Genomic DNA, 15,412 nt, shown 5'->3' on the forward strand with positions numbered 1-15,412 from the left:
CAAAGCAGTGAACTCTTTGCAATTCTTCAAGAAATCTCCTTTTCAAATAACAAACTCTGTTTTGCTGATTTCTGCTAATCTAATTCTTAAACTGTACATGTTGTTGATTAAGGTTACTTGCCTTTTGAACTTGTAGAGGATGAAAGCCCCAACTGCGACTAGACAGATAACAAAGAGAACCACAATAGCCCAATAGCCACCGCCTCCTCCAATCCTCTGAGAGTCTGAAATATGAAATAAAAGAACAGCTTAGCACAACCTCTTTCAGAGCTTTCACATTCTTGGGCTTTCTTTTCTAATTGCCAGGTCAAAAACATTTGTTGTTATGTGTGTAAGCTCTTCTTTTCACTCCATCTGTAGCCCCTTCCAAAAGGCAGCAAAGTAAAATTAATTGAGGACTTGTGACTGAAAGACAGAGGACCAATTAAAAAAAAAAAAGCAAGACAAGCAAAACCTAAAATCCTGAAGATTTAATTATTTGCATACCCAGTGGGGTTTTTTTCTGGAAATCTAAAGTTATCAGAGGAAATGATCACATATCCTAAGCACCTGTGTTGCAAAAGCAGGACCGTATTAATTTCACAGATGGAGAAACTAAGGTTGTGAACAACAAATGAACTAATCCAGGTCACGCTGGTAAATGCTGGAATGAACATGGGCTTCTTTCAATCCCAGCCTTTTGTGCTGGCTAACATGCGTCAGCCCTTTGAACTAGATGAGGTACCACAGTGAAACTGTAGCACGATTCCACATTAGAGACTAGATAGCTTTGTCTTCTACAGAGAGCTGACAGATAAAATATCACATCAGTATTTACATAAACTGATTGTGGTCAGCTAAGCTGTTCTCCCATGACACATTGAAATAAGAAAGGATATATTATGAGATATGATAAACAAACAAAAATTGCAGGACTTTCTAATACAAGGTTGAAGTCAAAGTTGAACTTTCTAGTTATAACATCATTTTAATGTATCTCTGTTCTAAACACACACACATGTATGCACACATACTCTCTTCAACCAGTTTCCAGGTATGCAGTGAATCCAGACGTGCAGGAAATGCCTGCAAAAAAATTTGTTTCCATTTGTTTTAAACAGAGAAAAAACATATAATTTATTTCAGGACAGGATTAGGAATGTAGAGACCCTACAGCAAGCTTCATATCAGTTGATCTGAAAATCAGAGATGCAAGGCAGAGATGCCAGGCTATGTCCCAGACTCCTGGAGTTACATCTACAGAGTTAACAGCTGAAGTAAAGAAGCTCGGCTTTCTCGGCAGCCAGTGCAGCCAAAGTGCCTCACTAGATGGTTTATTTGAAGCCTGGTTGGATCCTCCTTCAGGGCACTGTTTTGTATAGTATGGGTGTTTAATTAATGTTATGGTTACACAGAAAAAAACAAGAAGCTTCTTAAACAAATCACGAGGTATGGCAAAATGGAAACATGTAAGAAATATTGATTTGGTGGTGACTGTTAACAAGTACCAAATGAAAATATATGCATATATACATGTGTGTGTGTATATATACATATATATATTTATATTATATGTATATATATATTTACATACATAAATATATATATACACTTATATATATCTATGTGTGTATCTATATGTAACAAGTACCAAGTAAGTCAATATGTATGTGTATATATGTTGGCATATTTATTGATACAAATATTTTCTCCTTAACTTATCAGAACTCAGACAGGCATCAAAAGTTTGGTCTGTTGGGAGCTTGGTTTATATATTTACCTGAACCAGAGTCAGCTAAAGTCACTAAGACCCAGTATCCTCCCCTCAGAAAGAAACTGATGTTGTGTGCATTCAACGCCTGCTTTATAGTCGCTATTCTCTGAAAATACAACGGAGAGAAAGTCAGACATCTCGCACTCTGTTCCACTTTGAGAAACTCAATGCTCTAAAAAAGAAAACCTCTGGTTCATTAAATGGTGAGAAACTCAGAAAGCATTTGTCAATCATGAGCTGAAATTTAAAAAATTACATATTTAAAAATCATGCAAAACTCCACAAGCCATAAAAGCTGAAAATGTCAAATCTTTATGGCCAAATCTTTCTTTCTGCTCACCAAAGCCTTTATGTTTACCCAGTATGTGACAGACAGCATGACATTTGCACACGCTGTTGGGTTTACCTTAGTCATAATTCACACAATGCATAATCCATATTAAAAACTCTCCATTCTTCTAAGCTACCAGAAGAAAACCTGTGATGTCTTGCTATGAAATGTAACTGCTATTTGAAAATGAACTGCACATCATAATTTACCTCACCTCCTTACCTATAATGGGATGGATTCCATTTATACCTAATTTTTAACAATACTCTGTAGCAATATATAGATCCACCCATGTGGAAAAAATCAGGATTCCTCCTATTTTTCTCCAGTGGATAGAGCACAGTAAAATATGGTCTCTCATATTTTTATGAAGCAGAACCATTAAATATACCATCATATCCTAATCCCAGATGACAATTGTCTGAATGTTCCCTTCTACTTGCTTGTGTCTTCAACATGGGTAATTTTCTAAAAGATCAAAGCTAGTTTCATACTCTATGCCTTATAATTTAGGATACGACTTCCCACAGGATGCCAAATCAGAAATATGCTTTATATCCATGAAACCTTCACGAGTAACTCCTTTTATGATATTATCAATTATGGTGTTCATCTTTGACAAGCCTTTGCAGTGTAACAGAAATCCCTATAGTCTCTCTCATGTTATGGACAGAGACTACACAAAAGTTCAAGTTCAAATATCCATACTCATATTGAGGAATATCTAACTTCTGAAGCCATTCCACTGACTTTATTACATTTTTTGAGAGAGAATGACTCAACATAAGGGTGATGTGTGCATAGCCTCAGTTCTTTCACAAGGCGATTACTCCAGATAGCTCGTATTTATTTTTTTTCCCAAAGTCTGAAAAGAGAATGGATATGACAACTATATCGATCAGCAACCTTTAAAGTGATGCTGGCTCCACTGAAATAGAGTCACTTGGTCTCAACCCAGGTTCATTCACACATTCATGGTATACAATGCAAGAGGGACCAGTACTTTACGCTAATGTGACTTTCAGCCAGTAAATGAAATTACTGAGCCCCATAACTTTGGATACATCATATTTTCCTGGCAGATGTTTGAGGAATCCAACTTTTACTCTGCTTTTTGCCTAAGTAACTGACACTTGTTCGTTATTTCCCTCCCTGCCCCTGGGTTCCCACCCAAGAACTACACTTCCACTCAAATTCAAAAATTTGAGTCTCGTGTGGATCCAGCCAAAGGTTCTGGCTTACATATGTCATTGTTAGACTGATGGTTGTTTCAGTACTCATGTTTCGTTTTTTCTTTCTGCCCTGAGGTATTTATTGAGCACAGTGCTGTCACCTCTCCAACTCTTCAAAAAAACAAATCCAGGATTTGGAGCACCTCTCTAGGCTCTCTAGGTTGAGGTTCTTATACCATAATTTGAATTTTCTATTTTAATTTTCTACATCCTTTCTAATTATAAGATTTGAACATGTGAACACAATGGCTCCTGCACTGTCGTATAAGAATGCAAAAATAATGACACTATTCAAACTCTTACCCTCTTACACATCTGGGGGTCCGACTTGCCCTTTTTGCTGAAGCAACTCACTGGGAATTATCATGTAGTAGTTTGTCTAAATAGAGCCCCAAATATTCCTCAGATCCACTGCTTTCCAAGCTGTAGTTTAAATGCACATTAATTGACTCTTTCAACTGGACTTCTCCCACCTGACATTAGGCATGTAATAGATGTGCATAAATTAAGCAACCAAGTCTTCCTCTAGAGTCAATAACTAGAATTAAATACTTCTGAAATTGCTGTGTTCTTAAAATCAGGTTAAACCACACTCAGTTTTTATTTCTACATGCATAAATTTGAAAGAAAAAGGGCTTTTGTCAGAATAGAAGCAAACTTCAGAATTATCCAAAGGGCTCCTACTACTACACTGCTAACTTACCTATGATCTTTGTTATTGCTGGCTGCTTATGTCAGTAATGACTCCTACTCTAGACCACTAACTTAACAAATACCACCACATCACAACAGTGCATGAAAAACATCAACAGAAACTCCTCCAAGTAGGTGTTTGTCTGCCTGACCAAGAAATTAGTGCCTTTAACAATCCTTCTGAAATCACATAATATCCCAAATCTAACAGTTTTTCAGCCAAGAAGAAGTAGGTTCTCTCTAAGGGAAGACATTTCCTAAGTATGTCTAAGCTAAAGGTTTCAAGGACACCTCCTCCAAACATGCAGAAAACATTCTGCGCTGGTGAGTCCTCACAATAGTGTCACAACACTGACTTTGAGAACTGGCACTAGCAGCAGGACACAGCACATCCTTCCAGTGAAACATGATGAAGACCACCAAGATTCCTTCTGGGAACGGAAGAGAATGTAACAAATCTATAAATAAGTGACAGGAGAAACACACTAATACCAGTAATACCAGTAAACACTAGATTATACTGGTCTATGCGCTGTCAAACACAGCAGTCATAGCTGTTACTAGTTTTTACACGTCTCTTGTCAGGTGGGATTGAGATCTTTACATAGTTAGGGAGCACCTTTTAATTTCATATAAAGACAATGAGAGTACAGCCACTGATTGCAAAAGAGGATGAAAACCATCCTAACGAGACATACATGGCTCTGGTTACCTTATCGCTAGTTACACTTCTCTTCCTTTTTGGTTGGCTTGCTGGCAGTAGCACATGCAAGTCAGCAGTTGTGGGCAGACCAGGTTTCACAACAGTCATGAGTGTTTCCTCGGGTATCTTGGTTTCCTGTGAAGACAAAGGCATATGGCAAATTATAGGACAGCGTGCTTTATATTTTATAGAAAATACATAAGTAACTCCACATGTGTCTCAGTCTTTGGTGTTCAGATCCTTGCTATTTAGAAGGGATTCCAGCAGAAGCTAAAACATGAACAAAGCCAAACATAAATTAACTGAAATGTGAGCTGCTCTTTGAAGACTAGAAGAGCTAAGCATTGTTATCGCACTAAAGAGATTCAGTGGCAACATGGAAAGAAGCAAAATGAAGTGATATGCAGTTTTAGCAAAACTCTCAATGGCTGTGCACTTCTAGCGTAACACAGAAAATGTTCCTAAGTGATTTAGGAATCTTTGTGGGCCATTCAGACACTTAGTAGGCTTAGAAGGGCATATTCATTACAGTTAACTTTAGCTTAGGGAGGCTACTTTTCCATCTGTGTTTAATGGACAGAGAGAAGCCTTTCAGGGTGAGACTAAGAGCACTTAGGTCCATTTCCCGAAATTGTTAAGAATACCTGCAGACCCCACTGAAAATCATGTGCATTTCTTTCCAAAATAGTTTGTGCAAATTTTGCTTTTAGTCCCAAATTCCTCCATGTGTTGTATAATACAGCCACACAATTCTAACGACAACACCCTGGGCACTTCCCGTAGCCTTCCTTTCTCAAACAGATTCCAAAATTCCATTAAATTGTTCAATTTCTTTTGAAAATGATTTGGTAATTACTAAAATTCCAGGGCAATTTTATAAGGTATTAAAACATGTGTTTGACGGACACTGGCTATGGAATGGGTTTAAGTTGAGAAAAGAGGAAATTTACTTTAATTTGACATTTGATGTGAACGTTATAAAACAGGCAGGAAACAGTGTAAAGTCAAAATTCCAGAACCTGATTTCCACTACTTTAAATCCAGGAAAACTGAAGTGATTTCAAACACAAACATTTTCAAAACATTATCAACCTGCACCGCAGCGCTATTGCCCTCACAAAAGCCAGTTGCCGGCAGCGTGGGTACCTGAAGGACACAGCTCCAAATCTCAGAGGTTTTACGGGGTGCTTTTACTTATCTCACAGAACTGCTGCATGCCTTTGTACCTGATTTAACCTACAGGATTCAATTGCTCCTAATTCGCATTTCTTTTGCGAATATGGTCTTAAAAAAACAGCTGTATAAACTGTTTGCCTATATATTAAACATAATTTTCAAAGTTACATAATTGACATTGTAAATGTTTTCTTTCTGCTTTGTTTTTACACAAAGTCTATGTCTTTTCTACTACACAGCATCCTTTGCTTAACTTCTAAATATATCACATTCAGGCTACTCTTCCTGTTCTGGAGTCAGCAGTATTTGTCAATACGTCTATCCCTAATCCCAGAGAGCAATATTTAGCATTAATTGCCAATTAGGCTGTGTTAGACTAAACTTTCCATGTTACAATACCATCGTCTACAGCCTGCATGTATAAGTGACACTAGGCTCAAACTTGTTTGAAATATGGCTCATGAGGTTCACTTTATAGTTTTGCTCTGCCTCCTTTTTTCTAAATGAGAAGACATTAACTTAACCTTCAAGCTTTACGACTGGCGAGGGAACACTTTACTAGTAATCTGAAAGAGCACCTTTGCAAGAAGTCGTGTTACGACCTGCCCTATGTCTTCCCTCCACTCCGGTATGTCAGGGTTGTACATGTCCAGGTGCTTAGTAAACTTCAGAGCGAGAACATGAAAATGATCTAGAAAAACAAAAATAAACATTTTTGAACAAGTAACAAATGAGGCTGCAAAAACAGTTTTGCAGAAATAAAAGCTGAAAATATTCGGCATTATTTGCTGTGCAGCACTGCAGTATCCAGGATCCCCCCTGCCCTGTGGTGTGTGCACAGAGCAAGAGTACACTCCGGTCAGGCACTTAATTTCTGTCTGTTTTTTTCATCAACATCAACAAATTTGTGCCTAAAGATAAAAAAGCAGGAAGAAAAACAATAAACAAAACAGATTTACAGACATGTTCTGGGGTCATAACCTTCCCAGTAACTTTTCCTTAGGACAATACACTACAGAGACATGGCTGGTTTCTTTTATTTGTAATGGGAAAGCACCAATGGATTTTATTCTCACTGAATCATAAACATGTGGGGTTTTGCCCATTACATGTTCCTGTTTTCCATGTAAAATGAATACTTTATATATTCCATCAACTAGCTATGAAAATAAGAACAGAAATGATATATCACAGGCTACCTACTGCCCTCTTCAAAAAAATAAAAACAAGGTATATCCACAACATTTCTCTGGATATTGTCCAAAATATCTGAAATACCAGAAATGGACTGTTCCTCAATAAACAGTCTCAAAAATCTTTGCTTTCTCCACCTAAGTTCCTTGGATAAACACCTGCGGAACTTAATGCAAAACAGAGAAAGAGATCCTCTGGAAAGCAGGAGTCAAACCCAGCCTCCCCAATGCTTCTGACAGAATTGTATTTTAATGTGGTTTTCTCTTCCAGAGATTTTATTTCCCCATGACCAGTACTTTCTTGCTCTTGGTGTCAGGACTGGCCAAGACTAAGAGCAGAAGCAGCATTTGAAAGCCAAAGTCATTGATCTCGTCACACTGTGAGGGGTTATACTTCTATAGATTTCTAAAAGAGTGAATGCACTTATAAGTGGTAGCATAGACATTAAATCCATTTATCTTAATTAAGGACAAGGTTCATAAAAGCTGCATTTAGCACAAGTGTGGGTTTAATAATTTTTTTTAACTAGTAAGTATACTAAAATAAAGAATAACAGAATCTTCTTCAGACAATGCAGATGTATCTTGTGCATTTCATGATATCTGAAGGCTTTTAGCTCATGCATTAAAGAGAAGCTTTTTCACTTATCACAATTCCCACACGTGACAGCACAGTTACAAATGTAAATAATTCATTGGCACTACATTTTTCACAGTATATTATGCCTTGTCGCACATTATAAGACACAACAAAACACACCAGGGCACAATGTGAAACAAGAGCTGAAGGGTTATTCAATAATTACAGCAAAGCTATACTTCTTCCAAACTCTCAGATAAAGATCAAAGGAACGGTGATATATTGTGATAAAAGGCAATTATTTCACATTGTTTTTAATGTTGGGCATATATACACAACTAGATTTTATTTATTTCAGAGGTATTTCAACTACTTTATTTATGAATGCTAAGAATTTCTGTAGTCATAGGCCAAAATACCCCTTAAACACTATTGCTACATATAGCATTTGGTGACCACAGCAACCTTTAAAATAAGCAAAGGAAACAGAAGGTTTTAGATTAAATGCTTCTGTACACAATCACACTATTCAACTTCACGGAGTTACCTAGTGACAGTCCATCCCTCTAATATTAAGAATTAAATGCAACTTTGGAAACAATTTTACAACAGGTTCAGTTGTCTCAGGGCTGGTTTAAGAGGTACAAGAAACACAGCAAAATAATAAAAAAAAAAAGTCAAGAGTATTTTCTCACCAAAAACGTGGACAACTTTAGAGTCCTGAAGCATGGAGCTCCCACAGGAAGCCTGCACTGTAACTCTGACGTCACCTGTCTCAGCAAACTTTGTCACCAGAAAACTTTCCAATGTAAGGAGTGGCTTTCAAAAACAAAGAGAAGTTGAAAATAGAATTACAGTAAGAACCACAAGAACAGTGTCTGAAGAGACCGTCGCTCAAAATATTAGCAAAAAAGGTTTCACATGATTTATTCAATTAATCACCATTTTATCAAACAGCTCAATTACAATTTTCAATACAGGATGTTTCTTTCACTAAATGGAACATTTATAAACAGAGTAGCTTCCAGGTGGGCCAAACATTAATTTCAGAATAATTGGTAGAGGATTAGGTTTTCTTTCAGATCCAACTGAAATAAACGGATTGTGAGTCAGGCTCACAAATCTCTACAAGATCATATACAGCAAGCCATTTGCCTCAAAAAATGTGGGGTATAGTCAAGGTCAAAAGGATTGATTCTGTCAACTTAGAGCACAACCCATGGAAGGGCACCAGCCCACTGTAGCCTCCAAGGCGGAGCTGAGATACTCTGTTCCCTGACAACATCCGTATGAATTACAGAACCCTTCACAAGACTACATCAATCTGCAGTGCCTGTTCTAGCAGAGGCAAAGTCAATAATAATGAACAGATACAGGCTGGGATTATAGTAGACAGCACATTTAGAAGAAAGTTAATTGCGCTTATCTGAAGCATTCCTCTGTCATACTTAGTCTGCCTCATAAAGAAAATATTTTACTTATCTGTTACTGGAAGAATTACCTTAAAAGAAATTAATGCAGCTAGACAAGAAACATTCCCAATAGAAACAGTTGGATATTTATTGCTCTAGGATATGTTTATCTAGACTTTTTATCCCCAAATGAACAACACTAAATAGTTTGAGTGCTCTCACTATTTTGATATCCTTTTAGATATCCAAGTTATTTTTGATATGCTAGTTTATTTTAGACTCCCAGGAAATATTTATCTATACAATGAAAATATATATATATAAACTTCTGCACAGCACTTAAATTTACAGGACTCGCCTTATCAACATGGGAGTGCATAAATCCAAGATACATCATTCACCAATGCTATGATCCCATATGCATCCCCTTCTGCAATTTTTTATGAAATACAATAAATTGCTATTCCCCCCAAAAAGAAATTCATATTGAGAAATTTAGAAATTCAAACCAATTCTAGATGAGAAATTTCCACTTCCACATAAGTAGCAATAATGGGAAATTAACACCTTAAATGTACATGATAAAACAAGGGAAGTTAGATACTGCTTGCCACCAGATACAACTGGCTATTTACAATGAAAGATGGTCTAAAAGAAGTCATGCAACATTGCAGTATTTCTGTTAAAGTAAAAGGTGTCACTCAACCTTTACTGGAAAGAGGTTGAAAATAATCTCAATCAAAAGCATTCATGTACCTGAAGATTGTTTCCTATCCACCAGTAGAAGACTGTCAAATTAGGGTTCTTAGGCAGTATGATGGCTGTCAGATTCACCTCCTGGTTTCTCCCAACAACTGGAACCACTTCTAAATTTAAAGCCTGCAGCGGAGCTGAAGAAAGTTCCCAAAATATCACTGAATGAGAATCCATTAATTTATTAATGCCTCTTTCCCCCATAACCTCTCACTTGCACACCATAAGGTCCTGAACTTATTTTTCCCTCCCCCCTGCTTTTGCATCTGTGTTGAAAGGTGTCAGCATAATTAGAGGTACCTCATTTCAACACCACCACCACAAAAAACCAAAACCCCACAAACAAAATCCTAGAGCAATGTGATGGATCACCAAAGTGCACCTCTCTGATGCACTTTTTTTTGTGCATGTCCAATTCTAGAAAACATAAGCAAATATCCCAGTTAAAAAGTGGAAAAGGCAATCTCAGCTTTTTTTTTTTATTTAAGTAAGAAAAGATCAAATGAATAGAAATCTAAGAAATCTTAAACTGCTAGGGAAAAAGCAGAAAACTGAAAAAGAATTCTGCTGACTACTCATTTTCATTATAAAATATCAGCTGTTAGGCTCACACCACACATAAGCTCTCATTAATGCATGCTTTAAAATAGATGTGCATATCAGGGAAGCATTTATTTACAACTCAAAATAGATAACTGCTGTACTCCAGAATGTGCCTTTAGAATAAGTTTGTTCCTTTCCAAACTTTTGCCTATGAATGCTATAAACATTATTATTTTTATAAAATATATGCATCATTACAATGATATCTGCTGCTTAATGTTGTACTCTGCTTCATAGTACAACAACTTTATTGAAAGAAAAATCTTTCCCTCAGAGGTTTACAAGTATATCTTCTTCAGAATGTGTGAAGGTAAAAGTTTTCTAATCGTACAATGTGATAACCAGAATTTTTTAACTTCAGCTGCACCATCTATTCAGGATACCAAAGTGGTGTATGGTCCAATGGTGCATGCATTCGTTACACAGAATGAATACTAACCCACTCATTTTTGATTTATTCTAAATATCTTTTAACTCATTCAAAGGTCTTTCATCTCAGTTCAAACATAAAGGTAATTAACACCCATCCAAAGCCTTTCTCTTACTCTCTTTCATTAACTGCTTCATTGCCTGTCCACTTCTAATTCACTTTGACTAAAGTGATGGAACTTCTCTGAGAGCAAGTCATCTGCTCTGTGCCTGCCCTCCTTTTCCACCTCCCTTCAACCAGCCCGTGGGCTGCTTCATCCGAGTGTCAGGCTCCAAGGTCGGTCTGCGCTTTCTCCGATGACTCTTTAACCACCTACGTGAATTCAAGACATGCGGGGTGCTTAAACAAATGGCTTCTTCAACAGCTTCTTTACCGAAATAGAATTAAAATGCTCCTCCTGTTGCTGGTGTCTTGAGGCAAATTCAGAAATTGTAGGAATTCCATGAACTTTGTTCCTTCTAGAAACAGATTTTCCTTGTGATGAGGCAAACTAAAGAAGTCTGAAGGATCTGCGTCACTGTTTCAATTTTGCCATAAATTTATGTATTCCCAGAGAAAACTAATCATTTTCAGATATGGTTTTGCTTCTGAAGCAGGTTACTTTATTTTCCAAAATTTTTAGAAGGGAAGTTGTTTGGTACTTGAATGATGACCGTTATTTCAAGTTTGCCATTCCTGTGTATTAAAGAGCTAATAATAATTATTGCGAGTCCTTCTGCTTGTCTCAGTCACACAGTTCCATAACACAAATGAACAAGCTTCGTGGCACCCTTAAGTGCATACAATTAGGAATGAAGTTGACTTAGATGATTTCTGTTTAATGAAGCTGCAATTTCAGTCCAGTTTTCAAAGCTCCCTGATTATTCACAAGCAATAGAGACTACGGTTTCATGAAAAAGAAAACTTATGCCTAGTTCTTCTTCAGTTCTTTTTATTCTGTGTTGGTTACTCACATTTATATATCAGACTTGCTCTAATTTATCTTACAGTTCAGTAACAAGTTGTAGATTGTGTGATCTGGATCAGAAAGCATAATCTGGATGATGGGCCACAGTTCACATAATTGTCCTGCATTACAGGGCATCCCATAGCCACAGAACTTGGAAGGAGCGAAAAAAATTCCCTCTGTCACTCGTTCCTGAAAGAATTCCCTGGGAATACACCAGCTGGAGGCAAGAGTGAAAGCAGGACTCTACGGACGTTTCTGCTTTCATGGTATTCCACAGTGAAAAATGTCCATGAACAGCTACTAGTGTTTCTCCAGAATGCAGAAACAGCACTTTAATCAGTGCCAGCTAATTTCCTCAAATCGTGTAATTTACTTAAAAAATTACACAGAGTAAATTACATAGAAAACATTCATTCAAGTGGACTGGGTTATATACTCTCATGAGTCTTCTAGACCATGCGCAGCATCCACGGACCAACTCAGGAATGGACCACGTCTGCTTCAGCTCTGCTACCTCTGCACTTCGGCACCAAAGTCCTCTCGATGCACCAGTCATTTTATTTGCAAAAAATACCTCTGGCTTCTGCAGTGTGTAAATCCACTGCATAAAACACTACTGACACCTTTTATTTTTACTGTTTGTCCTGACGCAGGCCACACCAGAAGCACATTGGAGAAAGCGGTTGTTTTTCTTTCCGTCAGGGCTTGCTACTGCTTGTCATTCTCTGAATGGTAACAAGTTGTTCTCCCCGGAGAGCAGGAGGTTGGACAGTATTTTGCTGTTCGTTGCTTGTACAGATTTACTGTTCCTGTGCTTAATCTACTCCTCAGCACCTAGAAGCTCCTAAAAAGTAACGATGAAGGCCTACGTAATTTACCTCATCTCTCTGCAGTTGTCAAATGATTTAAAAAACAAACATAACAAAGAAACTGATTATGAAACTTAAGGGGAGAATTCGATTCCGATCCTTTGCGTTTGATTTTATGAGGAGATTGGCCATTAGCATTAAGGGGTTGGGCTCCACCTGCTTAGCAAAGCAGAACTGGAAACTCTGGACTCAAGGTCACTGACTAGCAAAATACATAAATATCAGCAGGCACTAGGCAGGCTGACATCAAGCACCCGGATCCGTGCACAGCCTTCTATGTGGCTCCAGCGATTTCCATTGCTTTGGGATTAGGATGGTTGACAACACCACTGACAACCGAGGGAAACAGACACCTGGAGAATGCAAGATGAGTATCTTTTCTTTTGATGTTGCTTGTTCCTGAATTTTTGACACATCTGAAAACAGGCAAAGCAATAGCTGTCTTGAATCTCACAGGAAAAGGAAAATTCAGTTCCAGTTAAGACTTTCATTCTTCATTTCAATTATGAAATGACTGAGGTACATTAAGCTTGTGATGGTGCATGATATTCCTTGTACCATGCTATTCTTTTATTTTAAATCTATTTGATGGGGTTTTTTACTTCTTAATTAAGGAGCGGGAAAGAAGTCTAAGTCAAGTAATACTGCCTGCCAGTATGAAATTATACTCAAGTATCACTTTAAAACTTTGTGAGAATTAACTACCTAAAATCTAGATTCTAGTACTTTAATAAGTAGCTTGACTTTTAGAAACACTGAGATTTTATTTTTTAAATCATACAAGAGATCATATGTTTCTCAACACATCTGTTCACTTGCTTCACACAGCACCTAGAAGCTCCTAAAAAGGCATAGTTTGAAGTGTTAAATTTTAGCTGCTAAGAGGGCCAGTGGGGTCTAGAGTCAGGAAGATGGATCAAAGCTGAGATCTGAACTGAGGCACACTTGCTATTTAAAAGATTAATACACCATCTTTCTCCCAAATCCAAACAAAACTAACTCTGATCTCCTATTACAGTAGATTTACAAGCCATTAACAACATATGGGATCGCAAGACTGCGTGAGGTTATTGAAAAAATACGCATTTTTCCTAATTGGACTAGTAATTTTCTGTACTACTTCATAGTTGTAGTGAGGTTTTTACACAGCAGCAGAAGTAAGAAAACCGAAGAGCTGATTTACAGTTGACTTGGACGAACATCACAGCCTCGTCATGCCCAGCCACATTCTCAGCCTTCACCGAGACACGGTAAATCCCAGGATTCTCATAGCGGTGACGGATGGGTTCTCCAGTCATCGTAAGGTTCACATATATTGCCTTAAAGCCATCTCCAAGATCCACCTGATATTTGGTATTCAATAGATCACCCTAAAAGGAATAGATATAAAACATATTTTAAATGGGCAGGATGGAAATAGACAGGACACATGATTATAACCATTTCCTGAATCACAACAGCATTTCCAGCCCCAGCCAGATATTTTGACTCAGTGGCAATACACCACCACCACTACACCCACAGCAAAGATTTTACTGCAACAGATGTTGTGTGTGTTAATAGAGAATTTCCACAGTAAGGTGCTACCTTAAAATAAGACTCTGCAGGCTACTAACCAAGTTGTATGACACAGAAACCATCACTCTTATCTTAATGAAGCTGGACATGAACTAACAGAACAATGAAGGGCAGCCCCAAGTTCTGGAGTGATGCTCATTTGATTGCAAACAACTCAATATTGTTATTTCAGCGAATTACTACTCATCCAGTGAACTTCTAGCCTGTGCAATTATGAAGTAAAATTAATTGGTCTAGACCTCTTTCACAGTACCTTTTAACCACACCTTCCGAGGGTCAACCATATGGCCTTCAAGATCCAAGCTGGGATCTTTGCACAGAGTTGTACTGCATCATACAGAGCTACCAGCATGCCTAGAACTAACATGCTCCACTGCAAAATTAGGTGCGTGTTTGATAAAGCAGATTATTGAGCTGAGTTTGGCAAAGGGTTTAAAAGTCCAGCCAAATAATTCTGTCATGTCAAATGTCTCACAGAATTTATAATTCATTGCACTTCTGCTAAGTGCTCCTTTAAATAACACTGTCTTCCTAAACTCGGGTGTAAAATACTGCAGGACTGATACTACTGACAGAGGACAAACATATGCCCACGACTCATGTCACGATGTGGTTGCTCAGGAGAGAATTCGGGCCTGTGCTACATGGTCTAGCGATGTGGATGGAGTCAAAGGAAAATTCATTTCAGTTGCGAGAAGCAACACTTTCTCTATACTGCTGGCAGCACTGCCTTAGCGAGCTGCCTGGCTTCCTTGGCCTTCAGCAATATGTTTCTGCTCGCTTGCCACAGAACACGGCCATCACAGTTCTGCAATTTAAACAGGTTGCAGGGCCAGGCTGAGTAGAAAATCCTCTGTGTTGTGAAAACACAGAGTTGGTTTAAAAATCTTCATTGTCTCTAGGAAAGGAATGTATACATCCATACGCTAGTCAGGTGACCTGAATGGCCATCAGGGCAGAGAAGGTTTAACACCCATCAAAGTATGCAAAAATCACTTCACTTCCCCATAAGCCACTCTGTGAATTAGGTCTATATCAAAATCTAATCCCAAAAGGCAGCACTAATGTAAAATCAAAGGAAGCAACAAAGCCTAGAACTTACGTACCCTGGCATTACAAAAGGGAGGAAAATATACCATTATTCCCTCCTTTTATTA

At 37.9% G+C, this 15,412-nt stretch overlaps 1 protein-coding gene across 4 annotated transcripts in view; it reads right to left on the minus strand.

Moving 5' to 3' along the window:
* The window catches only part of SORCS2 (sortilin related VPS10 domain containing receptor 2), a 595,440-nt gene that overhangs the window by 22,815 nt on the left and 557,213 nt on the right, over positions 1–15,412 (minus strand). For all 4 annotated transcript variants that reach the window (XM_075420456.1, XM_075420460.1, XM_075420458.1 and 1 more), the window contains exons 19-25: positions 13,861–14,047; positions 9,830–9,963; positions 8,357–8,480; positions 6,467–6,579; positions 4,722–4,847; positions 1,760–1,859; positions 122–224 (exon numbers count right to left, since the gene is read on the minus strand). In XM_075420456.1, the coding sequence (XP_075276571.1) occupies positions 122–224; positions 1,760–1,859; positions 4,722–4,847; positions 6,467–6,579; positions 8,357–8,480; positions 9,830–9,963; positions 13,861–14,047 (887 nt within the window). The remainder of the gene's footprint in view (positions 1–121; positions 225–1,759; positions 1,860–4,721; positions 4,848–6,466; positions 6,580–8,356; positions 8,481–9,829; positions 9,964–13,860; positions 14,048–15,412) is intronic.

This window comes from Opisthocomus hoazin, chromosome 5 (assembly GCF_030867145.1).
Source record: "Opisthocomus hoazin isolate bOpiHoa1 chromosome 5, bOpiHoa1.hap1, whole genome shotgun sequence".
NCBI classification, from domain to species: Eukaryota; Metazoa; Chordata; class Aves; order Opisthocomiformes; family Opisthocomidae; genus Opisthocomus; species Opisthocomus hoazin.